The sequence below is a fragment of the Girardinichthys multiradiatus genome, chromosome 5 (assembly GCF_021462225.1).
Source record: "Girardinichthys multiradiatus isolate DD_20200921_A chromosome 5, DD_fGirMul_XY1, whole genome shotgun sequence".
NCBI lineage: Eukaryota > Metazoa > Chordata > Actinopteri > Cyprinodontiformes > Goodeidae > Girardinichthys > Girardinichthys multiradiatus.
In genome coordinates, this window is record NC_061798.1 from 29,036,232 (window position 1) to 29,063,123 (window position 26,892).

The 26,892-nt window shown below is 41.0% G+C and overlaps 2 protein-coding genes across 3 annotated transcripts; one reads left to right on the forward strand and one right to left on the reverse strand.

The window, feature by feature from the left end:
- Nucleotides 1-696: 696 nt before the first annotated feature.
- On the forward strand, nucleotides 697-3,579 carry krt98 (keratin 98). Of its 2 annotated transcripts, none has more exons than XM_047365790.1 (8): nucleotides 697-1,116; nucleotides 1,584-1,666; nucleotides 1,823-1,979; nucleotides 2,522-2,683; nucleotides 2,765-2,890; nucleotides 2,997-3,217; nucleotides 3,328-3,338; nucleotides 3,432-3,579. In XM_047365790.1, exons 1-8 carry the CDS (start codon nucleotides 760-762, stop codon nucleotides 3,527-3,529), a joined length of 1,215 nt encoding a protein of 404 aa, XP_047221746.1. In that variant the 5' UTR covers nucleotides 697-759; the 3' UTR covers nucleotides 3,530-3,579. The 2 variants fall into 2 exon arrangements, with proteins under 2 accessions (XP_047221746.1, XP_047221747.1); XM_047365791.1 differs by having other exon boundaries at nucleotides 3,435-3,579.
- Nucleotides 3,580-7,660: 4,081 nt separating this feature from the next.
- Nucleotides 7,661-9,707, reverse strand: LOC124868468 (keratin, type I cytoskeletal 13-like). The gene is made up of 7 exons (XM_047365788.1): nucleotides 9,196-9,707; nucleotides 8,990-9,072; nucleotides 8,748-8,904; nucleotides 8,498-8,659; nucleotides 8,291-8,416; nucleotides 7,971-8,188; nucleotides 7,661-7,873 (listed from the first exon to the last, which is right to left on the reverse strand). The coding sequence occupies exons 1-7, from the start codon at nucleotides 9,640-9,642 to the stop codon at nucleotides 7,774-7,776; spliced, it is 1,293 nt and encodes a 430-aa protein (XP_047221744.1). The 5' UTR covers nucleotides 9,643-9,707; the 3' UTR covers nucleotides 7,661-7,773.
- Between the last annotated feature and the right edge of the window lie 17,185 nt (nucleotides 9,708-26,892).

Consider the following 26,892-nt stretch of genomic DNA (forward strand, 5'->3'; position numbering starts at 1 on the left):
ATTACTATATATTATCATCTATAAGCTTAGATATATTACTTAAATGTTAAGATCTGTGATCTAAGATGTTCACAAAAGAAGGAACATTGATGTTTTACTTGTTTATCGCTAAAGCTTTTGTGTTTCTGCTAATAAGCAGTGGAGACAAAAGGCACATGTGGTTGGAGAGATAATTACTACTGTTACTGAGCTACTTGAACGACCATTTTCTTTCTTTCATCACCTAATCCTAAAGAGTCCCTTAAAGATATTTCCCCGAAGCTTATGTGCCTAAAATAACTGCAGCTCAACCTCTCCACCCAGTTTTCACAGAGGTGAAATTGTTACTGGTATGTGCCACTTCTGTCACTACAATGAGCAGTTGGAACACCTAAATACTCTTATAATACAAATATAATGTATAACAGTTACTTGAGTGTCGCTTTAATAAAAACATGTTTGTGGTTTACTGTAGCAACAAAAAGGCTAAAAAAGACTAATACCGGCTGCCCTTGAAGAAACAGAAAAAGTGGAATCACAAGTTTGACTTGATAATGGGCAAAATAACCCCTACCCCCAGGTCACCACACCCAAGTGATGAAGTGATTGTACAGAAGAGTGTGGGGTAATCTGCCAGCTGCATTCCTCCCTTCATCTAAACCTCCAGGCCCTTCCCTCTTTGTTCTTTGTGACAGCTATATAACCAGAGAGGTCCAGTGATGCTTTGCACTGCAGATCATCTCCAGTTATCCTTGCTGGTTCAGAACCAGACTCTCCAAGATGTCTTTCAGTTCCAGACCCTACAGCCAGAGGTCCGTCAGCCAGAAGACCATGAGTGTCTATGGTGGTGCAGGGGATTATGGCACCCGCATCTCCACACCGCTGATTGGCCACTCATACTACTCATCAAGAGGTTTAGACCTCACCGACGGGCTTGACCTCCACGTTGATGCCAACGAGAAGGCTATGCTTCAGAACCTGAATGACCGTCTGGCCTCCTATCTGGAGAAGGTGCGCAAGCTGGAGAAGGAGAACGAACGTCTGGATAGGCAGATCAGTGAGTGGTACATGAGCAAAACTGTGATCACCCATGATTACAGTGCCTACTTGGCCACCATCGCAAACCTGCAGGATAAGGTAAGAGGAAAACACCCAGAAGGCTGCATGTCAGTGCTTTATGGGTATGTAACCCCTGTCATGGACTAACAAAACCATTATGTGTACATGTTTAATGAGGAATCTGATCCCATGTTGTGTCTGTGAAGGCACCACATTTGAGAGCCATTAACATCGATAGGTGTCATTCAAAGAATGCTGTTAAGGAAGTTTAATTACTGTTATTGATTGTCACAGTTACTCGTTCATCAGTCCTTTACTGATTTTGCATTGTTAGTTTTTTTGGACAAATAACGTTTTAAAATTGGATGTACATCATTTTAAACAGTTCAATTAAACTATATTTGTGAAGGAAACACTTTATGTTTTCTACCTTTTATCAACAAGAAACACTGAAATCTGAAGAATAAAAGATGCTCAACGTTCTTAAACACCAGCAGCCTTTTTATGTCAGTGCTTTTTACCCTGATTTGTTTTTTCACCCTCAGATCCGAGCTGCCTCCACTTCCAACGCTAAGATCTACTTGGAGATTGACAATTCAAAATTGGCCGCTGAGGACTTTAAAATGAAGTGAGTTTTTCTCTAAGTGTTTGTTCCCCTGCTACTGTTGTAATATTTCACTCATGCATCAGAGCTTGAACTCTTGCCTAACTGCAAACTTTCTCTTGTGATGTGGCCCAGAAACCTCTCTGACCTGTTCTGCCCTTCTTTGTGAAATCTTCTCAGGTATGAGAACGAGCTAAGCATGAGGCATGCTGTAGACAGTGACATCGCTGGACTGAGGAAGGTGCTGGATGATCTCAATCTGAACAGAATGGATCTGGAGAGTCAGTACGAGTCCCTGAAGGACGAGCTCATCTTCTTGAAGAAGAACCATGAAGAGGTAAGGCTGCAAAGAAAATCAAGAGGCCCTGAAAGAGCAAGAAGTTCAACAGCTTTAGGGTGGCAGATAAGTCAGAATGTCTCTCCACACCATGTCTAAACAGAAACTGAAATGCATTGCTCCTGCTTTGATTAATTAATGCTAGTTTTAAATCATCCATCTGCAGCTATTTACTTTATGAGCTTGACTCATATTTCTGTTGTGCACTAAGCATAAAACACGCATGACCTCTTCCTTCCCCCTGATAAAACAGAGGAAATATTATTTTAGGTCTCTGTTAAATGAATGGCTCTGCTGCATTTAGTTTTATCTGGTTCTGGTCTCTTCTCTCTTCTCATTTCCCTGCATTGTTCTTTTCTTCCATAAGATCATTTCTGCTGTTTGTCCAACACTCATCAACACATCTACCCCACAGTAAAAAAAAAAGAAAAAGTTACTTGCAATACAATATAGCAACACTTTATCTAATCATAATACAGACAAGGAAATATTTTCAGGCTTTGAGCTTATTCAATTTAAATGTTAACAACTTCCCCCTGCAGGAACTTGCTCTGCTAAGGGCTCACATGAGCGGCCAGGTTAACGTGGAGGTGGAGGCTCCTTCTCCTGTAGACCTGAACCAGATCATGACAGAGATCAGAGAGCACTACGAGGGTGTTATTACCAAGAACCGCAAGGAGCTGGAGTTGTGGTACCAGAACAAGGTCAGACGCTAGTAACAGTTTTTACAATTTGACTCAGTTTCACTGGAATCTAATAAAATTTATTATCGTGTTTCTGCCCAGATTACAGTGGTGGAGAAGGATGCAGAAGTACGTTCAACCAGTCTTGAGGCATCCCGCCTTGAGATTAAAGAACTGAAGAGCACCCTGCAGAGGCTTCAGATTGAACAGCAGTCCCATCTGAGTATGGTATGTCTCCCCCTTTACTTGTCATATGTTTACACCAACACATCATCCAGTTTATCTTTTCATGCACAAAACATTTAAAAAATAACGCAAAATCTCTGTACAACAGAAATCATCTCTAGAGGCAACTCTGCGAGAGACTCAGGAACGCTATTCAGCACAGCTGGCAGGTCTCCAGTCCATGGTCACAGGCCTGGAAGCTCAGATGACACTTCTCACCGTCAGCATCAATGAAAACAACCTGAAGTACGGCACACTTCTGGACCTCAAGACCCGTCTGGAGGCAGAAATTGTGGAGTACAGGAGGCTGCTCGATGGGGAGGATGACAGGTGAGACCCAGCTGAAGATAAATCTAAACTAATATTACAGATAATGAGAACATTATGAGTAAGACTAAATAAGCATGAAGTAATGATTTTATTTTTCATCTTCCCTCCAGATCAAAACAAGGTGAGACAGATTTTCTTCTAAAGTCATTGTTTTAAGTATTTTCAGTTTTTAGGACCTCTTAAAATGCATTTATGAATCCTACTTGTTTTTCAGCAGTGATCACAAAGACCATCATTGTGCAGGAGACAGTTGTGGATGGAAAGGTGGTCACTTCTTCTAAGACGGTGGACGTTGATGTGGATCAAGTTTAGTAAAAATATGAAAGGCATCAGAAAAATTCTATAAAGATTTTGCAGTCAAATTGAAGTTTCTTGTGTGTTTTATAATATATATATATATATACAATCTAAACAGCAAATATATATTCTCTTGCTGACACTCACTAACAAACACACTAGAACAAATATAGTTACAAGCGTTAGATCTGCCTCCTTTTTCCAGAGTTACCTCCCAGTTCTTGTCATAGTACACAGTAAATGGTTCAATTCTTCATGACAAAATCCTCAAACATTCAGTGGCTAAAGATATAAGCATGGTTCAGGATTTGGTACAGAGAACAGAGTTTTTTTTCTTGACTATTACTACTGTGACATTAAACAGCTGGTCCAGATAATTTAACACTGGTCCTAATCCAGATTAGGGATCCCTAATTGGCTGCCTGATTTACAGTCCTAGACTGTGAACATGACCCTCTTTCCGCAGATGGAGAAACCGCATAGCAAAGCATATGCAAAACACAGAATTCCCATTTACTCATAGAATATAGCATTAAATGGTTACAAAATATCCTCCCTCACCAAGAACAGTCCCTAGGATTGGTTAACAATCTAAAGACAAAGCAACAAGTTTATCTGCTCAGCAACAGAGTCAAGACAATGTGTGTGTGTCGTTCATTACGTGTTGCAAATACCAACGTTGGGTTCCCTGAGTCATATGGTGTGAGGGAGTGTGTTAATCAAACCTATCTATGTCATTCTGTGAACCTTAAACCATCTGGTCTAAACATCATGATATATACAGAACATCTGCACTCATCAGCGAAACGTAGTTCTTCCTTCTTTGTTCAGCATGTGTCAAAACAAAAACATAAAAAATGCATTAAGAATTAAATAAAACAACATTTTCTAATGTTTCTGCTACCACAAACTCTAAGATCATAGAAGTCAAAAAAGCGCATTTCCCTCAGACAAATCAGTTTGTCATAATATTGTAGATGCCTGAATAATGTTTAAATTACCACTATCGTGTTGAATTTGTAATCTTGAGCATTGCTCTTGTACTTTTCATCTTCTAACTCAAACCCAACTATTTGTCAATATTTTCCTTTTTTTTTCTTTTTTTTTAAACACGTTTTCATTTTCATCTGTGTTGGCGTTTGCAGGTCAGGACATTATGACAATATTCATTTCCCTATACAAAGGGAAAAAAATGTGTAAAAGAAAAAAAATATGAAAGAAAGAAACCAAGCACATGACAGCTTAATTTGAACCTGAATGTCGCTGAAGATTGTTGTTACATATGGGCCATGAAATTTGGGCATCAGCACAACATACAAAGTACATACAAGACAAAAATATCTAAAATCTGGGTTCATAGTGACAATTTATATGGAAATTTGTCCAGTAAGGAAGATGAAGTCAAGGAGACCTAACAGACTCTAGCTCTGGGATTTAAAAGTGCTCTCTGGCTAGCCCAGTCTGGTAATAATTCATCATTGTGAAGAATGTGTTCAGTGCTTTATTGAGAACGCCAGTGCTTGGATTCACTCCTTCATTCTCAATAATACCCCATCTCATCCAGGCTGGTACTGATAGACTGACAGTGTTTGGCTATGAATTCCTGATATTCAGGTGGTCTCCTCACTTGGTAATTTAATTACAAATCACTTGGTTTTATTAATAAATTCCCTTGAGTACTTATTAATAGGAACTGACAGCCAAACAACGCTGTTGTTTACCAAAACTGCTATATAATCACAAGGTAAATGCTCTCAAAGCAATCCAAATTCTGTAAGTCCGTCTAAAGTTAGTTTTTTCACAACATATTATTTGATCCTATGGAGTCCCTTTAAGCTAGCTGGATCAGTACCTAAGGATTTAATGATCTTTGACTAGTTCTTAAGATCTCAATGGAATGGACCTAAAGAGGTTGGTCCACCAATGGTCTATTTCAGCCACTAGTTTATTTAAAATATTTTATTTAAAAAATGGAGTTGGGACTGGGACCAAATCCTGCCGAGTTATTGGAAAAGCTGATGAAAATAGATGAATGGAAATAATTTCTTCTGGTTCATCGTCCTTTTATCAGGATGTTGAGCTTCTGCAGAAAGCGTTTTGGACAATGTAGCAAACCCTGCTTGAATTAAAATTCATTCTAAATTCAAGCAAAACTAAGTTTATGTCACGGAGTGACATTTTTGGACTGTTTGTAGCTTTGTGTTTGTTTACCTTTTGCTTAGATTTTTCTATTTTGGTTTTTGTATCATGTTTTTATTTTCTCCTTCTTCCGCCTCCTAGTGTTTACTACTTAAGTTCTTTTATGGTTGTTTTCTTATTACTTTGTATGGTTTATTATTATTATTATTTTAATTTTATTATTATTATTATTATTATTATAGTTCTTGGTCTTCCCTGGATTCCCTAGTTTTATTTCTCTTTAGTATCTTTGTGGTTAATTGTGTTTTATTTGTTCCTTTGCACTCTTCTTGTTTACTAGTTTATTTTCTGTTTCCTTTCCAGTTAATTCAGTCAGTGTGGTTAGGTTTGTTTACTTTTGTATTCAGGTTTTCTTTATGGGTTCTTTGTTTGTTCTCAGGTTGTTATTTTCGTTCCTATGTTTTGACCTTGTAAAATAAATCTTTGAATTGCAAAGATGATTCTGCCGAGCTCTTGTCTGCACTTTGGTCCGATCCAAAACCACAACGTGACAGTTTACAAATTACTTATTCCTAATTATATAACATTGAACCCAAAATTATTCATACTTCGGATTTATTTAGGTTTGAAGCACTCTTTTAATATTACTAACAAGTTTTTTCTGACTGAAAGCCATGTTAGTGTTTTGGAATCTAGACTTGAACCTGATATCGAATCTAGGGAGGGAGCTACAGATTCGGATGATGTGCAGATGTGTTTCAACCTCAAAATATAGTTTATAGAGGCTTCTGTCATCAGCCCTCCACTGCCCAGTTGGACCTCCACCTCTGCAACAACTCCTTAGACCAGGGGAGTCCAAAATCAGTCCTCAAGGGCCCGTGTCCTGCATGTCTTAGATGGGCTACTGCATACTTTCCTTGATTTTATGGAAGGAATATCAATTTAAATTTTTGTTCAAGCATAACTTTGAAAGATTACCAGCAACTCTGTTTCTTTATCAGAAACTACAGTATATAATATACTAAAGACAAAAAACTGCAGTAATTTAATTTCCAATTTTAAAATATAAAGTATGACATTGAAAATTTAGCTTTTTATCGTTTCGAGGTCATAAACATAAGCATAAGCAGATATTTAAAATTCCTTCAGTTTTAAAATACTAAAAAGTTAAAATCACTGGCAAAGGAACAAAAAAATTGCTATTTTTTACTTTATCAGTGTGCATAATTATTTAGATTTTAAAATTAGCCCTCATTGGTGTTTTCCCACAGATCCCTAAATGTCCTGAGAGGAGCAAAATCAACTTGTCTGAAGACCCAATAATGTTTTTTTAGATATCTTAATATTATCTTTTTCCATGACTTGTTTATGTTCCAGCATGCAGTTTAACTGAGAGCTTTACTGTGAGTCATGATAATTACATTGGTGTACTGATAAAAAATATTTCCCTTCGGGGAACTGAAGAGGTTAACTTATAGGAAAGTAATGCTCAGAGAGGAAGTTGTTGCAATTCATTGTCTATGTTTTCAAGCCAATAAATTTGATGTTGATCTATGTTTTTCTGCGGTAGAAGCTAACATGTTTTCTCTCTTTGGAGTTCATAATTCATCAAACTATTAGTAAAACATCAATGATAAATGGACTGAATTTATGTAGAGCTTTTCCAGTCAGACGACTTAAAGCGCTCTACACTGGAGCCACATTCACCCAGTCTCACTCACAAACTCACACATTTGTACACCGTTCTGCAGATCAGTAGGCAAGTACAGGTTTAAGTGCCTTTCCAAGGGGCACATCGACATGTGGAAGGAGGAAGCTGGAATCAACCCCACAACTTTCAGATTGCAGGGTGACTACTCATCCCGCTGATCCACATTGGCCTCACAGAAGTACATGGGAACAGAAGTAAATTCTTTAGCTAAACATTGTAGGGAAGATCAGTTTAATGGAAGCATATTTTACTTCTGCCATGAAATCATCTAGAATTATGAAGACTCAAACAGGACACAGTGGTAAAGGCTTTTATTGAATGGCATTGGTATATGAAGGATGAAGTGTTGATTCAGATGGTGACATGTATCCTTCAGGTGTTGCTCCTTGTGTTCTCTACATGAAACAGGTTATTTGGAGGTGGTTGAGGACACCACCTTGCCATCTTTAATCTCCTCTGTGACCACGATGACCTTTTTCACACTGGTGGTTTCTGTACCACCAACCAACCTACAAAGTCAACAGAGGGATACAGTGCTTTTATGAAGACCATTATGAGGCTTTAATTTGGTTTTCATGAAAAGTCAGTTTGTCTTGTTTATCTTACCTGGCCTCTCCATCCAGCAGCCTCCTGTATTCTGCAATCTCCATCTCCAGTCGCGTCTTCAAATCGAGCAGCCTCTTGTACTCCTGGCTTTGTTGCTCTATGTCGGCACGCAGCTGCGTCAGCTGGTTCTCAAGAGATGTCACCTTCATTTGAAGCCCTTGGAGCTTCATAGAGTACCGGGACTCTGTTTCAGCCAAAGTGTTTTCCAGACCCGCTTTCTGATGAGAGGAGGAAGGAGGCAAGGATCGTTAAATTTACCAGGCAGAATAACTGCATTCTGTGAATGGTAACAGAAGTACAGCCATGTTATGATACTTTACCATGCTATATTGTGACTGTAACTCGATTTCCAGGCCTTGAAATGTACGACGGAGCTCGGAGATCTCTGACTTGGTTGTCTGCAGAGTTTCGGTGCTCTGCACCACCTCTTTGTTTAGCACCTCTGTCTGCATCAGATATTGGAAAATGTCAGATTCGTAATTCACATCAAAGATTTAAACTGCTTCTCACTGAGAGTCAAGCCTCACCTTTGAGTCGAACCAGGACTGGAGTTCTCTCTGGTTCTTGGCAGCCACACCTTCATACTGCTCACGGATCTCAGCCATAATTTTGGTAAGGTCTACTTGCGGTTTTGCGTCCACCTCTACATTGATCTGGCCACTCATCTGGTTCCTCATAGCTTCCATTTCCTGTACAATGATAATGCATGTTCTGTTGAGTTGGGTTTTTCTGGATTTATACTACATGGATGTAAACTCGCTCATGTTCTAGGCCCACCTCCAAATGATTCTTCTTAAGGAAGATTAGTTCTTCCCTTAGACCCTCTATCTGCATCTCCAGATCAGATCTGCCTAATGTGAGTTGATCCAACACTCTCTTCAACTCAGCAATATCTGCCTCCACTGATGTACGCATGCCAAGCTCATTTTCATACCTGTGGGGCAGTAAAACATATGTCATCTTCCATTTACTTGTTCCTCTACGCATGAACATATCAAATCAAAAACCCCTGTTCTTACTTGATTTTAAAGTCATCAGCTGCCAACTTTGCATTCTCCTGGGCCAAAAAGATGCTTCCATTGACACTAATGGCATCCTGGATCTGCAGGATGAAGAGGCAGCTTTCAATATTGACTGCAATTTATCCATCAGTGATTTTTTTTGCAATGCAATTTGGATGCAAAAAATTTTGGTGTTTTATTCAAAGTTACAGGATGCCACATACCTTTCCCTGCAGGTCGGCAATGGTGACCTCATAAGCTGAGTAGTCCCGGGCAGCAGGGCCGGTTTTGCCATCCAAATACTGTCGGATCTTAAGCTCCAGCTCAGCATTGGCGCTCTCCAGTTTGCGCACCTTCTCGAGGTAAGAGGCCAGACGGTCATTCAGGTTCTGCATGGTGACTTTCTTGTTGGCTCCAACGTGGAGGTCCATTCCTCCACCGGCCCCGAAGCCTTCACCACCCCCAAAGCCCCCACTGGCCCCCATTCCATAACTTCTACCTCCAGCTCCAAACCCTGCAGAAGAAACAGAAATCTTCGCTCCACTTCCACCTGCACCACCATAAACACTGGAAGCATATTGGCTTTGCATCCGGCCTCCACCCAAGCTTCCACCACCAAGGTTGCGCCCAGAGTAAGTACTGGACATGCTGATTCTTGATAGGCTGCTCATTGTTGAAGTTGCTGAGGAGGTCTGCCTGCTTGGGAGTCAAGGAGATGGCTGAGATGCACAGCTCTACTGCTGCAGCCTTTTTATGCGGCACACCGCTGCTGCCAGCGTGGGTGGAGCCGTGAGAGGATGCATGATGTCGTGAACATGATCTGAAAAGGGGTGCAGCGTCTCACCCTTCACACACTGACTTCAGATTCTTCAGTTTCTGCCATCATACAAAGGAGAAACTGAACCTTTCTTTAATGCATTTAGTAAAATTTCAAACCAGCATACAAAACTAACTTAAAAATAAATTCACACAGACTTCATTAGATTGTTTATACTGTTTTTATTTAAACAACGTTTCTATGTAAACCTTTTTGTGTCCGCAACAGGTTGAGTGAAACAGCCACACCTATACTGTCTGTTAGGTTTTACCTCGAACAGGGTTTAATTCCTGCTAAGATTTTGTCAGGTAAAGTAAGTCCCTTTGATTTTCGCCATAGTTAATATGCAGGACACACACACAGAGGGCTGCCCAAACCTGTTTTGTTACCAAGACAATAATCAGAACAAACACAGGAAAATGAAAGACCTTGACATGTATCACAAGTACATTCTCACATTACTCAAAGAAAAACTTTCCAATAAAATCTCCTAAGATATGGTGCACATCTTACATTTCACTCTCTTTTTGTTCAGCAGCAGCCTGTGGTGTTTTTATTTCTGCAACTCTTTCTGGCTTTATTCAACACTTGGCTCGCCAAATATTCGACTGCTTGTTATTTTCTTGGAATTAAATCCTGGCATGCCCGTCATAACCTGAATGAGAACAAGCTCTTGCCTGTTTGCTTCTTTCCATCATGGAGTCTTTCATAATGCACCCTCCAGAAGATTTAGTTCAACTGTGTCACATAAAACATTTGGAAATGAGTATTTAGTTTAAAAAGTGTCACAGTTAACTATTTTAATCCGGCTCTGGATTCATGATGGTAACACCGACAGTTTAAGCAACAGTACCTGTTTTCGTCTCTGAGATTTCCATTTTTCATCACCTCCAACCAATAGATGCCTGTTGCTGACTGTGCATGTACACAGCACAGGAAAACATAAACCAGATCTTTCTTTTAGTTGCTGCTTATCACTTTGAAGGTCTAAACTCAACTCCTCTGAGCTGAACAAGAAACAGATGTCAGGGATTGGATGGACGCAGTTTGAAACTGCATGTCTAAGTCATTGAAGATAAACAACATTTCACACCGGCACAATATTAACATTCCTGCACAACAAAGTTGCTCGGAAAAGCGGTGACATCACCACACAGAAGTGCCTTGAAGAACAACTAAAGAGCATTACCATTACTTCAGAGAGTTCACCAAAGGATACTAGCTTTCCTTAAGGCCCGGTAAATTGCACTTAGGAAACTGCAGTAATAAGCTAACCTGTCTGAAATTATGTACAAGTTAACTTAATTGTTCTTCCTCGGGCAGTGAAGAAATCATCCAACGTGTCTCTTACTGCGCTGCACATTTTAGAAGTGATGGAAACGTGGGAGAGCAGATTAAGAAGACAGATACGCTTTTGTGTTTGGCATTGAATTGCTGCTCTTCAGTTGATGCACTTGAATGGCATGATGTGACCTGTACAAATAAATCAAAGTGAACAACTCAACACTGCTGTCAGGCAGATGAAATGTTTGTAGAGTGTGCTTGTTTCGTTGCCTTGGGTATGTAAAGGGCTTAATAAGACGATAACAGAAGCATCTCTGTACAGAAGTCCAGTAATTGAACATCAGCAGCAAGCAGGACTGAAAATGTGCTAAAAGCAATCAGAACACTTAGGAGACAACATACAGAAATTAGCTTCTGTAGTTTCATTGGCCAGAAAGACATGAATAGACTCGACCTAAATGTGCCTTGCCTTTCGCCCAATGACCACTGGAGATAGGAACAAAACCCCCACTAAAGCTTGCATAGACAAAGGATGGGTGGATAAAATTGGATTGTTGAGGAGATCATTACTAAACAAATTATGATTGCCATTCTTTTGTTGTTCAATTTAATACAATGTGCATTTCCTTGCATTCATATCCCTTAAACCTTGTCACATTTTACAAAAAAAGAACATCAATGTTTTTGTTCGGATTTTATGTGATAGACCATTGCAAAGTAAGGCATAATTGCAAAGTGGAAGAAATAGCAAATCAAAGCAAATCAAAGAAAACATTAAAAACAACTCAAGAAACAAGAATGTATACTTGTTTTATTGAATTTACTTTATAGTGGCAACCTCTTAAACCCTACCCTCTTTTATAATGAAGGATTTATGCAAATAGAAAAAGGTACGTCAAAATCAGCAGAATATGTTATTTCTGCTACTTGCACAAAACAACCTTCTGAGGTAAACTTATAAAAACTGTTCCCACAGCAAAACATGCGCTCTCTTGGGTCACTTCAATCCCTGAGATTTATGGAGCTACACACCAGCAAACAGATGAAAATGCTCACGTAAATAAAAGTTAATAACGTTGCAAGTGCGTTCATCTGACTTCTTGCTGTTTGTTTGTCTTGCACCTTTATGTTTGATGTATGTCTCATTTAATGAGTACTGAATCTTGCACACACTCACCTTTCCTACACTCACAGTGAAGCTATTATATTTTTATGCATGCTGAGTGATTGATGATGATGGTATGTGTGGTGATAAACTAAGGTGTGGTTTTGGTTTTTGTGTGAACAGAGGTTGGAAGCTTTGTATTTGCACGCCCCTTTTGCTGAATGAAATAAATCAGCAAATTGCTTGCTAAGACAATCCAAACCTCACCACAGATTTAAATTGATTTATCACCCGTTAAGTGGGTTATTATTGCACATAAGTTGGAGATGAGCTTGCGGTTGAGGCAAGAAGAATATGCATAATTCTTTTTCACACACTTTCCTGTGCTACACGCTCCAAGGACTTGTGACCAAAGTCTTGTTATCATATGCCTTCCTGCTTTTGCCTGGGCATGAATCACCTATAGGTGGACCAATAAAAAGTAGTATCTCTTTTCTGTTTGTTCTGGAGGAGAGAGTCAGTGCCAATATGACTAACAGCCCAGTAAAGTGTTGCTTGGCAGTCTTCCCGTGTCTTTGTGTTCTTTTGCATGTCCTGTTTCCTGTAGGAGTTTCTTCTGATCCCCTGCAGGGACTGATTACACCTTACACAGGATTTCATGCAAAGGCTGCAATTATTTCAAAGGTCTGGAAAGTTACAGCTATCTGTAAGAAGTTTTTCTTCAATCATTGAGAAGTAAAGTTGATTATTTCAATAAAGAGGCCATGTGGCTTGCTTAAACTCTTCAATTGGGTGGTGCTGTGAGGTGATGATGGAGATAACTGCAATCGCCTGATGGAAAACTTTCATTTCCTGGGGATCTGCACACACACGTAAAGCCAAATACCCCATTGTGCTTCCCTTGAGAGTGGATACGCCATAGCAGAAAACATGTGTTTGACGAGCTCTTTGTATTTACTGTTTCAATCCAGGGGAAGATTCTTTGAAATTAAGAATGTAGCAATCAGAGTTTTGTGTCTGAGGGGTTTTTTTGTACCTGAGAAGTTTAGTCTATTCAAAACGTACACCGGTTTGTTTCCCCGGCTTATTGTGGTTTGCTTGTGTAGATGTGAAAGCAGAAATCACACTAGGGGGGTGACCAAAAACAACCATACCTTCCTTTAGAGGGTCTCAGAACAATTTGTTTGTGGTGTGAACGGGATCCAACCTTGATCCGACACAGCTACCAGGTGTCTGCTGCAAGCTTGAGCCAAACACCTTCCTGCAGCCAGGTTTCGCTGCATTGTTGAATACAGTAAAGTAAACAAACTAATAAACACAGGTTGAACATTTTTTCATAATACTTAAAGCCCCTTGCAACTTTTATCCTCTCAAAAGTGTTTTCAGTGAGTGTTTCCTTATTTTTTACCTCCATCTTCTTCCCTCCCTGTTGGTTGGAGTAAGGGGGAGTCAGGTTTAGCCTGAACCGGCTCAGTTATGGTTGAGGTGCAAACACACCCGCCATTTCTACTACCTGTATGACCCCCTCTCTTTTCCAATGGTTATGGTCAATCTGACAGAGAGAAGTATCCCAATCGTTGTGGTTTTTAGTATAACAATGGCCATCAGTGGGCTCTAGATGGACAAACTGTCTACTTTTAAGGCTAGGCTTAAAACTTTCCTTTTTGATAAAGCTTATAGTTAGAGTAGCTTAGGTTATCCTGAGCTATCTCTGTAGTTATGCTGCTATAGGCTTAGGTTGCTGGAGGACATAATGACCACTTTCACCCTCTTCGCTACATTCTCACACTACTCTCCAATTTTGCATTATTTGCTGTTATTTCAGCTTTTAACTTTGTTCTCTTTCTTTTCTCATCCTAGAAGCTACACCTGGCCTGACTTTGTGTCTACCTGTGACACCTTCCTGGAGAGGGGCATCGTCCAAGCTTCTGCTGGCAACAACTTAATGCTCACCCTCTACCGATGATCCACATGGCCCTGTCTTTCAGTGTTTAACCCTTTCTCTCTCCTAGACATAGCTACTGACTGAGCTTCTACTGTAACTAACTCTATGTGCTCTCTTTCAGACTCTAACCTTGAAAACTGGCTCAGAGTTTATCCGTTCTTTCTTTCTAGGTGAAACGACTAAAGGAGCTACATCCATTAACATTTACTTTTCCTTCCCATAGAAAGTACTCCTGGATCAGTGCTTCTTTGTTCTCTTTGTGTCTCTGCTCTGTTCTCTCAAACCCCCAGTCGGTTGTGGCAGATGACCGCTCACACTGAGCCTGGTTCTGCTGGAGGTTTCTTCCTGTTAAAAGGGAGTTTTTCCTCTCCGCTGTCGCTACATGCATGCTCAGTATGAGGGATTGCTGCAAAGTCAACGCCAGTGACTGTCCACTGTCTCTACATGCTCATCCAGGAGGAGTGAATGTTACAAGTCTCTGACTGGATGCAATCTGCTGGGTTTCCTTAGACAGAAAAACGTTTTATCCAATTTGAATAAATAACTGAATCTGACTGCACTGTTCAATGGTTAGGATTAATTGGAATTGTTGGACCAGCAGGGGTTCCAGGGACAGGAGGAGAGACAAAACACCTTTTGTGTTCAGACACATTTCCCTTCAGCTTGTAAATGCCTTGGGAAGACCACCCAGAGGGGGCAGAAAGGAAGGTGAAAGGTATTGTCATTTCAAACTTGGTCATCACCTCAGAAGCACAAAAGCAATTTACATTTTTACATTACAATCCCACACTTTTTTATCATAAATGAAACGTGTTTCATGTGTGATCAACACCAAGTTAAAGGAAACAAAATAAAAAATAAAAAACTAGAAAATTTCGGAAGAAATTTAGACGGGGCCTGCCTCTTGGTGCGTGCTTCTCGGACCGGAACTTGCTATTTTTTCATTGTCTATGCTATTATCAGCTTAAAATATTACTAGTGACTCTGGAAGACTGAGGCTTTTATTTTGAAATTTTCAGTAAGCCTTATTTTAAATGGGCAACACTGGGTGAGCTCCAACATTAGTGTGAAGCCCAGTCCTGAAATGATCTATTGTTTAAAATGCAAAGGCTTTTATTTTGTAGAGCATGTTTTGTCTTATTTTGAAAGTCCAGCATGGTTGTACTTTCAGGTCTGGGTTAGTTCCATTAGTTAAATAGAACCCGCTTGCTATTTAAAAATCATTTTCTATGCTCTTGTCAGCTCACAGTATCCATAGTAACTCTTGAAGACTGAGGCTTTTATTTTGAAAGTTTCAGTAAGTCTTATTTTAAAAGGGCCAACATAGTCCCATTTCCAACACTTTCTGAGCTTCAAAAATAGTGTAAAGGCCAGTCCTTCAATGAATCTATGGTTTAAAATGTAAGGGCTTTTATTTTGTAGAGCATGTTTTGTCTTATTTTGAAAGTCCAGCATGGTTGTCCCTTCAGGTCTGGGTTAGTTCCATTAGTTAAATAGAACCCGCTTGCTATTTAAAAATAATTTTCTATGCAGTTGTCAGCTCACAAAATCCATAGTAACTATGGAAGATGTGGGCTTTTATTTTGGAAGTTTCAGTAAGCCTGTTTCAAAGGACCAGCATAGTCCCATTCCCATCACTGGGGGATCTCCAACAGTAGTGTGAAGCCCACTCCTGCAATCATCTAATGTTTAAAGGCTTTTCTTTTGTAGAGCAGGTTTTGTCTTATTTTGAAAATCAAGCATGGTTGTCCTTTCAGGTCTGGGTTATTTCTATTAGTTATATAGAACATGCTTGCTATTCTAAAACCATTGTGTATGTTATTATAAGCTTTAAATTATCATTAATAAGCATGGAGGGTTGATGAAAGAAATTGACCTTTAGGGTCAATCACTGTTGTCTGGGTGTTGGAACACCAGTACATGCTGTTTAAGTTCCCCACACAACATGGCCGCCATGTAGTTGCCTCCTATGAAGATGGTCAAAGGGTTAGGGGTCGGGTCATGTTTAAGCCATAGAAATGAATGAAAATCAATGAAAGTCAATGCAAAGTCCCCAGAAAGATAGTAATCCATGTATGTGTATATGTCTGTGGGTGTGTGTCTGTGTGTGTGTGTGTGTGTGGGTGTGTGTGTCTGTGTGTGTCTGTGTGTGTGTGTGTGTGTGGGTGTGTGTGTGGGTGTGTGTCTGTGTGTGAGACACAGAGAGGCAGAAAGAAAGACAGAATCACATCCAGACATATACAGTAGGAGATACACAGAGCTATAAATAGAACAGTGAGGAATGAATCAGCCAATCAGCAAAGAGCGTCAGTGTAACTTGACACCTGCTGTTTCTCACTCACGCAGCACCTCACTCTCTGTCTCCCCTGGTCTAGGCTTTATAACATGGAGGCGCATGCTCCCGAACGACTGGCCATAACTCTGAAACCGTAGGGGCGATCGATGTCATTCTTGGACCATTTTTATCAGAACGGACAGGGGAACATTAATATTCATCCTTTATTTTTGAAAATATAATAATAAAGGCACAACACAAGGTGAAAAGAGAGGGAAAATGGAGAAAAAGACAAAAACGCCTGAACATGCTCCCGAACACAGTCTAATATCTCGGAAACCGTACATGGTATTTGAAATTTTTTTAAACTATGGGCGACAGCTATCCCTCGTCCCCAATCATGGAGATTTTAGTAGCTCTATGTCATTCACAGTATAAAATAGGATGATGGAAAGAAATGGTGTCACTCATGGATTACTGGTCAAACTCATTGAAAATACATGGGAGGCCTACAGAATTCCTGTGACTCTTGGCGATCGAGGGGGTTTTGACAGAAATCTACGAAACCTAGAACAATTTTAAAGTTATTGTGTGAAAGCAGAGGCCCGGCCCTACAAACTGACCGAAAATTGTGACTTTAGAGCGAAATTTGTGGCCGTGAGTGCCAGTTAAAAATCATTTTTCCTGAAAAAATCCCCTCTTTTTACACTCTAGTAACTGCCATCTCCACTGTTAGAGTGTGATTTTGTCGCAAACTTTGTGTCGCTTGAAGTCCAATTGTAGAGAAACCGTAGCAGTTATCAACAATCCGTTTTCATTTCTGAAGAGCCGGCAGATTTTTCTACAAACTGAAAGTCAAACTGTGTTTCTAGGTGAAAGTATGGCGATACAGTAGAGCCTCAAAAACAGTGAATTTTGAGGATTCCTCCGCCCCTGACTCCATTCATTCCTATGGGGATTTTGGGGGGGCGGTTTTTTGTTAATTACGTCGCCATGGTAACTCGAAACGCCAATAAAAGTAATAACACACCTCCCGGGACCGAGCCGGACGTTTTGATATATATATTGTGGGGGTGCACGCTGCGGTTCGGGCCGCATTAATCTGGACGGAAGAAAAATAATAAAGAGTCCAGTTTAGAGGTGAATAGTAATAGGTGCCTCCATGCAATGCTATGGCAGGAGGCAAAGGAGCGCCTAGTAGCCACCAAATATTAAGAAATTATGGAGAATAAGCATCGTGACGCATGTTTGACAGTCTCTCTGTTGCAGACGTCGCCAGTCCATCATCCAGAGAAAGGTTATGTGCAAATGTGTAGAGGTCTTCCTTCTATGTTTCCTATGTGTCTCTCACAGTGGTGTGTGTGCAGTGAGGCAAAGGACCTTATGATTTCTAACTTTCAGGCAATGTGATGGCCTTAAGTAGATTCTGAAATAACGTTGCACTGCCCAAGGAATTATTGTGCCCTTGTAAGAACAATGTTCTTCAACCACCTCTTCAATCACTCGCCAGTGATCAGCTTACAGTTCTTTGTCTTGTGGTGGTCCGCTGTCCTCACACCTTTTAGACCGTGGATGATCCAGTTGGAAGATGACTTGTCCTGGAAGCCAGATGAAGCTGGAGGAGCTGGAGATTTCCTGCAGTGTGATGCATGTAACCAGGCAACACACTCTGCTACCTTGACAGCGGTGTGGGTGACTAGTAGGATCTGATATGGGCCCGTCCAGCGCCTGGCCTTCCAGTGTTTTCTCCTAAAGTCTCTGACCAGGATCCAGTCACCGGGAACAAAGGAGTGGAGGGTGGAAGCGGCTTTTTCTGGTAATACAGCCTTCACCGTCTGTGAAATTTGAGAGAGTACAGTGGACAGGATTTGACAGTAAGACAACATCCTATCTTCACACAGAGATATGGAAGGTAATGGTCTCTGCAACACTCCCATGCCTAAATTAGGAGATCTGCCAAACAGCACTTCAAAAGGACTGAGGTTTGCTCGTGCCCTTTGTCTCATTCTCATGTAAGTGAGAACAATAGGCAGGGCCTTTGTCCAAGGTAAAGCAGTCTCTTCGCAACACTTGGCTAATTTTTATTTCAATGTCCCATTTTCACACTCCACTGCTCCACCACTTTGTGGGTGGTATGCACAGTGTGTTCGTAGGGCAAACCCCAGGAATTTTCCCACCTCCTTCATTGCTGCATTCACAAAATGAGTGCCACTGTTGCTGGAAATCTTTGAAGGAATACCCCACCGGGGAATTATTTCTGTTAAATGGGCTTTTGTGACAGTATGACTGTCAGCTGCTTTGCTGGGGAAAGTTTCAATCCATTTGCTAAACATGTCAACAACAACCAATACATACTTTTTACCTTCAGATGGAGTGAGTTCAACAAATCCATCATGAGGGGTTCAAAAGGCCTGGCAGGTTGTGGATGTGCAGCTTGAGTCATCTGTTGTGTTTTGCCTGCATTGTGTGTTGCACAGATCATGCAGGATTGGCAAAACTTTTGAGCATATATACTAAATCCCCTTGTGAACCACTGAGAAGTTAATGCAGCTATCATTCCACTCTTTGAACAATGATCTAACCCAGGTGTAAGTTTTGCAAATGTGGGAAAAAATATTTGGGAAGGCAAGGTTTATCGGTCGGGCCGATCCAGACACCATTAGTGTAATGTGCTCCTGCAGAAGACCACGCACGCCTCTCCCCCACAGAAGCAAAACTCTGTAGTGCTTTCAAGTCATGCAGGGGTGGGGAGGGGGAAGTGTCCTTGTGTGTATGTAAAGCTATGAAAAGAGGGGCAGAGGAAGCTGCCCACTTAGCTGCCAAATCAGCCTTGTTGTTCCCGCGAGAAACCACGTCTGTGGAGGATGTGTGTGCTGTGCATTTGCATACTGAAATAGCTCTAGGGAGAAGAACTGCTTCAAGCAGGTGAGAAACCGGAACATGGTTCAAAATAGGCTTCCCATAGGATGAAACCCTCTGTGCTTCCACAATGCCCCGAAATCATGGATGACTCCGAAGCCATATCTGGAGTCAGTGAACACGTTCACAGTCTTATCTGCAGCTAATTTACATGCTTCGGTTAAAGCAACGAGCTCAGCAGTTTAGGCAGAGAAATGTTTGGGTAATGAGCCAGAAACAAGTGTTTCATGTAAAGAACACAGCAAAACCCACTTGATTTACACCAGTATCAGGATTTTGAAAAGCAGAACCATCAACAAATAAAAGCATTTCTGGATTCTCCAGAGGAACTTCAGAAAGATCAGGTCGGGGTGTACAGACTTCTTCCAGCACTGATGCACAGTTATGATGCTCTCCATCATCTGGCATAGGAAGAAGCGTTGCTGGTTTAAGGACTGTACACCTTTGACTGTTATATTTGGCGTGTCCAGAAGAATAGATGTGTATCTCAGCCAGCAAGCAGCAGAAAGGTGTGATGTTTTTTGTTCAAGGAGAATAAAGGCAACGGAATGTGGAACCAAAACTGTGAGGTCTGCATAGCCAACAATGTCTCGGGAAGCCAACACAGCTTTTTCTGCAGCTGCTACAGCACGAAGACAGCCAGGTAGTCCTGCAGCGACAGAATCTAATTTAGCAGAGAAATAAGCAACTGGTCGCTGTGTACCTCCATGATCCTGTTGAAGAACTGATGTCATGCATCCATGTTTCTCATCAACAGCTTGAACAAATGGTTTGTGAGGATTTGGTCATTCTAAAGTTGGAGCTTTCTGCAAAGCTAATTTAAGTTGTGTGAAAGCTGTGTCTGCTTGAGATGTCCAAACAATGTTGTCATGAGATTGAAGACCATTGCCATGTATGAGAGCTCCTAACGGGGATTCCATACAGGAGTAGTTAGGAATAAAATTCCTGCAATATAAAGTCATGCCCAGAAAAGACATCAACAGTTTCTTTGAAACAGGTTTAGTAATATTTTGCACTGCGGTCACACGCTTTGAGGAAAGCGTTCTACCTTCAGCAGAAATGACATGACCTAAAAAGGTTACTTGCAGTTGTGCAAATTGAAGTTTAGAGAGAGAGGCCTTGTGCCCCTCTGAATGCAGATGTCCTAGTAGTGTGACAGTGTCTTTTTCACAATGTTCCTTAGTAGGGCAACACAGCAGGATGTCATCAACATACTGTAACAAAGCAGAGCCTGAGTTCAACTCTAATGGCTCGAGACTAGCTTTCAATGCAGCATTATATATAATTGGGCTCTCACAATAACCTTGGCACAGACGAGTAAACGTGTAAGGTTCCCCTTCGAATTCAAAAGCAAACCAAAATTGGCTCTTCTCATCAACAGGTACACTAAAAAATGCATTTGAAAGGTCGACCACCGAAAAAAACTTTGTATCTGGAGGAACTTGTGACAAAATAGTGTGCGGGATCGGAACTGTAGGTGCTCTGGGTTGGACCGAAGCATTTACAGCTTGTAAATCTTGCACAAATCTCCATTCAACAGGTTCCCCTTTGTTTCTAATCTTTTTAACAGGAAAAAGAAGAGTTCTTACTGGAGAACCTTCACAAGGAACAATAATTATTTCTGCCAAAAGTGATTCAAAAACAGGTTTGATCCCAGCTGTGGCTTCAGGTTTGAGTGGGTAGTGTTTTACACAGGGTCTGTAATTGGATTTTGGAGTCACACCAACGGGTTCACACCCTTTTATGAGTCCCACATCATACTTGTTTTTTACCCACAAGCCAGGGGGCACCTGGGCTAACAATGGGCGTGTTGTGACATCAATTTCAGCAAATGAGCCATGCTGGGAAAAAGGATCACCTTCTAGGATCAACTGAACAATTCTTTGACAATACACAGCGCTTAGAAAAGGCCTTTTAAATGCAGAGAGTTTCTCAGAAAACATAAGATTAGAATTTTGTTGTACCACTGCCCAATCAAATTCTTTTTTGCACTCTGACACAAAATAACCAACATCTATCCAGTCCTGCAATACAGGTTTTGCCAAAGGGATGTGTGGGACAGAGTCTCCTGTTTTGAAAAACTGCAGCTGTTGTGAGTTCAGACAAACAGCGAGCGCAGCTGTATTAGCATTCCAATACAGCATAGAAATGGTTAGTTTTTCACAAGAAATGTGGAACCAAGCTTTCTCATATTCTTTGTCAGGACCCAAAGACACATGAGCAATACAGTTTAAATCAACAAATTGCATAAAATCAGAGGAGGGATTAAAAGCTGATTCAACCTCCTCCAGCAACTGCTGTGAAAACAAGGAATTTTTAACTTTCCATACATAAGCATAATGTAATGCTTGTGTAGAAGACTGTATTGCAGTAAACACTATTTCAGACTGAGTAGAGACCTTTACTCCCTCTGGAGTAGAGATTAATGTTATTCCAAGCTTGCACATGAGGTCTCTCCCCATCAGATTAATGGGACACAGTTCTGAGAACAGAAAACAATGTTTGAAGGAAAACCCGTCAGGTGTTACGCATGCGATGGGTTTTGTAACATGTTCCTTCGTAGTCTGCCCTGATGCTGGCATAGAGAAAACATAGTTTCCACTGAGTTTAGGGGGTGTTGGAAACTCATCCCCCTTAACAACAGAGGAAGTTGCTCCTGAGTCTACCATGAATGATATTTTCTTCCCTGAGACCATAAGATCAAACATTGGAAAAGCTTTATATGCCTCTGAGGTAAACTGAGCATAGGTTGGAATGTAATTCTCAAACTTCTATACGGTGGCCGGGGGGTGCAAACCAACATTACAAAATCTAAAACACTTTTACAAACCTAAAGACAAATTAACATTTCAGAAAACAATTTAACAAGATGCAAAACACTTTTACAAGCCCTGAAACAAATTTACATTTGACAAAATCAACCGGAAAGGGAATGTACCAACGCCGAGGCTGACCCGGAAGTCAGCCTCAGGGGCTGCATCCTTAGAAGGACCCGGTCTACGTGGGCTGGGTCCTTCGTCGACCGCTAAAACCAGTGCCATAGAAAGAGAAAGGGTCTTTCTATGGCACTGGCTAAAACCACGGAGCCCGGAAGTGAGCAGCTGCGGATTGGGACGGTCTAGCCTTTACCAGCTGTTCCCGCCCTCACCTCAGCGTAACAGCTGTCACCTAGCAACCATTGTTGCGAGGAGAAAAAAGCAGTTAAAGCAGAATGGAGCCAAACTTCTGGTAGTTTTATTTTTAATTTTTGAGGAACTTCAGCAGTTTTATCGTCGTCGCAGACATCTCCTTTATCTCCGGCTGAGAGACAATCATGTTCAGGTAAAAAAGATGTTTGATTTAACTTAAAGCTTCTAGCCAATAAACAAAGAGATAGCAACTTTATGGCTAATGTATGTCGACATATTTTATATATATATATATATATATATATATATATATATATATATATATATGTATATATATATACAACAACTTTCAATTTTAAGATAGATGGGAATTATAAAGTATTTGATCAGAAGCATACCTTAAAAATAATGTGTTTTTCCATCTCCATTCTTCCCTTTTCAAGACCAGACCCCTTTACTGCAGGATCAACCTGAGTGTCCCAGTCCTGATCGCTTCTTCAACCAGGAGGACACCAGGCCTGATTTTCAGCTGAGCAGGGAGTCTCTGGCAGTGCTGCTTAATGTTTTGCACCAGGATAGGCAACATGGATGGGGTGCTACTATTGAGACCTTGGTTTTTCTTTTCTGGCTGGCAAGTGGCACATCCTACAGAGTGGTCTGCAGAGTGTTTGGGATGCCTCGCTCTACTGTCCATCGCATCGTCCACAGCGTTACAGAGGAGATCGTGGCTATTCGTCACCAGGTCATCTACCTTCTAAAGACCCCTGAGGACTTAAGGCAGTGTCCCGTGAGTTTGCAGGGCTGGCACGCCAGAGTTTTTCTTAAAGCTGTGGGTGCAATTGACGGCTGCCATATCCGCTTCAGGTGTCCAAGCGACCCTGATGGTCAGTGCTACAGGAACAGGAAACTCTTCCCTTCCATAATCCTGCAAGCAGTTTTTGACCATCTGGGCCATTTTATTGACACGTATGTGGGCTGGCCTGGGTCAGTGCATGACTCTAGGGTGCTCTGCCATAACCCACTGTACAGTTTATCCTCCTCCAGGGCATTTGATCCTTGCTGATGGAGGGTACCCATGCCTCCAATATCCACTCCCCCTCATCACTCCCTACAAGAAGACAAGACAAGGTGTGGGAGCCCAGCGCTTTAACAGCCATCATTCCAAAAACACGTTCTATAATAGAGCGTGTTTTTGGAATGATGAAAACCAGATTCAGGGCCATCTTCCTGCAAGCGCTGGAGGTGCACGACACCTTTGTACCTCACGTAGGTTTTGACCTAGATCCATTTTATATATACATTATAAATAATATATACACATACACACATATGCACCCTCTTTTAAATTGTTTTCAGGTCATAACAGCATGCGCCATCCTCCACAACATCTGCCTTGGTGATGGGGATGTCATGGCCCCAGAGGATGATCCAGAGGAGGCTGTAGAAGAGGATGAGGGTGAGGTTGGGACTGAGACAATCAGCGTTGCTCTCTGGCAGGACCAGCTTTCAGCTGAGGTGTCTGCCCTGGAGGAGGTAAAGTATAATATTATAGATGTGATAAATTTTTGAGGGGTATAAGTAATTGTAATATTTTGTGAGCACCATCTTCTAATTCTGCATTTTTCCTATTACATCATAGTGATGTGGCAGCCGTCAATTCAGCCAGCCCTTTAAACCCACTTGATGGACGATGACGTGGACAGCGGAGAGAGGCATCACAAACATCTGCAGACCACCTGTGTGATGCTTCGCTCACCATCCAGAAAGACAAACCACAGATCTCAGTTGCAGCATCCCATCCAAGTCTCTGACCTTGTGAGAGATTTAGCCACATCGCCAGAGACTTTCTGTTCAGAAAGACATCTGCCTCTTTGTTCTGTTGAAGAGGTTTTTCCAGGAACCGGTCACTCAGGTTGATCCTGCTGTCGCCATTGTAAATATTTGTACATAGTTTTATTTTATGCCTTTTGTCTTGTAATCTTGATCTGTTTGAATGTTTTCTTCCCCCATTCTGTTTAAAGTGCTGTTTGTATTTTTCATAATAAATTCTGTTTATAACTTTAAATGAAGTTGATGTATTGTTGGGTCAAATGTAAATAACATTAGTGACAAAAACAATTTAGAAATGTATTAGAACACCTTAAAACTTTAAGAAACAATCTGAACAAAACTTATTATTTCTTATATAGCACCTTATTTCAGTACCATTCTTTCTAAGATGGAAAAATGTCTGTCCATTCTCTGTGGCCTCATGTCCTCCCTGATCAACTCCATCATCTCTGTCCCTCTTTCTTTTCTGACCTCTTCCTGCTGGCTCAATGTCTTCCTTCTCCATCTAGTTGCCCACCGCTCTGCTTGGCCCTGGAGTGTCCTCAGGGATGGAGGCAATTAGGACAAACCAGGACCAAGTAGCAGCAGTGAGCTTTTCACTGACTCCCTCTCCTGACCATGGATACTTACAATCCTAAAGTTAGAAGGAAAAAAAAAGAGTTGACTAAACAGAGAAACCAACAAGACTTTTAGAAATAATTTTTTATTTGTGTGTAACATGAGAACTTCTGAACATACTCTAAATTCTTTTTTTTTCAAATTGTCCCACATTGTTTTGGCCTGCAAAGGGGCTGACCTTCCCCTGTTGGTCCATCTTCTCCAGAATTGTCCTAAACCGAAAGAAGTATGTTAATCACTGGATGGATATTTATGAAAGTTAGAAAGATAGGAGTTATTGAAACTGGACAGAAACTGACTGCAAAGAATGTTGTTATTGTACCTCCAAGCCACGGTGGCTGAGTTTTTAGCTCCAGTAAAAAGGTGGTGGTTCTCACCCCTGAGCTTCATAAACTGGCCCTTCTGCTCCTTTGTACCTAAAACAAATATGAAAATACCAAAAAAAAAACATCTTGCTTAATATCAGAGCAAAAATAAAGCCTTTTTAAATTTTACATTTGTCTTAATTTGAAGAAAATATTAAAATATTTCTATGCAAATGTCTAAAACAAGCTCTTTCAAACTTTTCACTTCTTTACTGAGATTCACTTACATTTGGAGGTGTATTCCTCGTCAGGTTTACCTGGAATCAGAAATTATAATGCTAACTGAATTATAAATAAACTTTTAAAACATATAGCACATTTCTTCATTAAAAATTCATATTGAAAAGCTTATTTATTCTCAATCACACTGTCCAGCGATACAGTTGGATTACATAAAACTGTCCATTTATTCTGGTTAACCTTAATATCACCTGAAATGTTAAATCGATTTTCAGTAACAATTAAAATAATAACATAAACTGTTAGAAATCACTTGTGTTAAACGTTCACTGTGATGACTGCCAGCAGGAGCTTAGTGCCGATAGTCCGGTCAGATCTCTACCGGGCTAGCTCACCTCACCGCCGGTAGGGCTGGCGAGGCGAGCCGGTTACTACGCCGGGAACGGAAAACTCCGAACACGTCGGAGCACGTTTGAAATTAAGCGATGTCTAGATAAATCAAGCAGATATTTCACGTCTACATAGTTATATTCCTGCACTAAAAACATTTTAGAAGTTAATTTGTGGCACAGAAAGTGTAATTTTCCACAATTTACTCACAGCTTTTGTTGCTATGGTCCGCCATGGCTTCCCCTGCTTGACCAATCCGCTTCGACCCGCAATGAATGATGGGAAATGATGGGCCGCGAAGGATACTCACAACCCATCCTTCAAATCGGGCAAAATAAGGACACATTTGTCGGCCGCATTTGAAGGAGTTGCCGCACTGTAACGTAATTGGCCGACAAATACGGCCTTCGAAGGATGCAGCCCCTGAAGGACACAAATGAGTGCAACCGTTATCATTTCCGGGTCAGCCTCGGCGTTGGTACATTCCCTTTCCGGTTGATTTTGTCAAATGTAAAATTGTTTCGCATCTTGTTAAATTGTTTTCTGAAATGTTAATTTGTCTTTAGGTTTGTAAAAGTGTTTTAGATTTTGTAATGTTGGTTTGCACCCCCCGGCCACCGTACTTCTGTTCCAAAACTGAAATAGCATGTTGTAATTCAGTCAAGTCATGATTACAGTCATTCCAAAGCAGATTTTCATTGCGAGAAACAGGAAAAGAAAGGGAGGTAGTTTGGATTTGTGTGTGGGTATATGTGTGTGTATGCAGGTGGGAAATGGGAAGAGAAGAGAGAGTGTGTGGAGCAGATGTGTGTATGTCAGAGAGGTGTCGTGCGGTACCTCTTTGACGAGACGGCTGTCGCTGTGGTGGCCCAGCTTCCCCTGCTCTGACTAGTCAATCAGCCTTGTAAGGTGGAGCAGTGGTTGGATGGGGACAGTCATCTTGCAAGTGCCCCTTTTGGCCGCAATTGTAATAAGCCCAATGGTCTCTGCCACGTCCACCACGTCCTTGTCCTTTCCATTTTCTTCGTCTTCCTTGATCTCTCTCTTGTCCTCTCTTTGTGGTGT

What these genes read in the sequence shown, in the direction of transcription:
- krt98 (XM_047365790.1), top strand. Translation starts at nt 760, where the DNA reads ATGTCTTTCAGTTCCAGACCCTACAGCCAGAGGTCCGTCAGCCAGAAG. An exon ending in GCTGAGGACTTTAAAATGAA is followed by an intron (nt 1,667 to 1,822) that starts GTGAGTTTTTCT and finishes AAATCTTCTCAG; the next exon opens with GTATGAGAACGAGCTAAGCA. An exon ending in AGCAGTCCCATCTGAGTATG is followed by an intron (nt 2,891 to 2,996) that starts GTATGTCTCCCC and finishes TCTGTACAACAG; the next exon opens with AAATCATCTCTAGAGGCAAC.
- LOC124868468 (XM_047365788.1), bottom strand. Translation starts at nt 9,642, where the DNA reads ATGAGCAGCCTATCAAGAATCAGCATGTCCAGTACTTACTCTGGGCGC. An exon ending in AGTCCTGGTTCGACTCAAAG is followed by an intron (nt 8,417 to 8,497) that starts GTGAGGCTTGAC and finishes TATCTGATGCAG; the next exon opens with ACAGAGGTGCTAAACAAAGA. An exon ending in TACAGTCACAATATAGCATG is followed by an intron (nt 8,189 to 8,290) that starts GTAAAGTATCAT and finishes TCCTCTCATCAG; the next exon opens with AAAGCGGGTCTGGAAAACAC.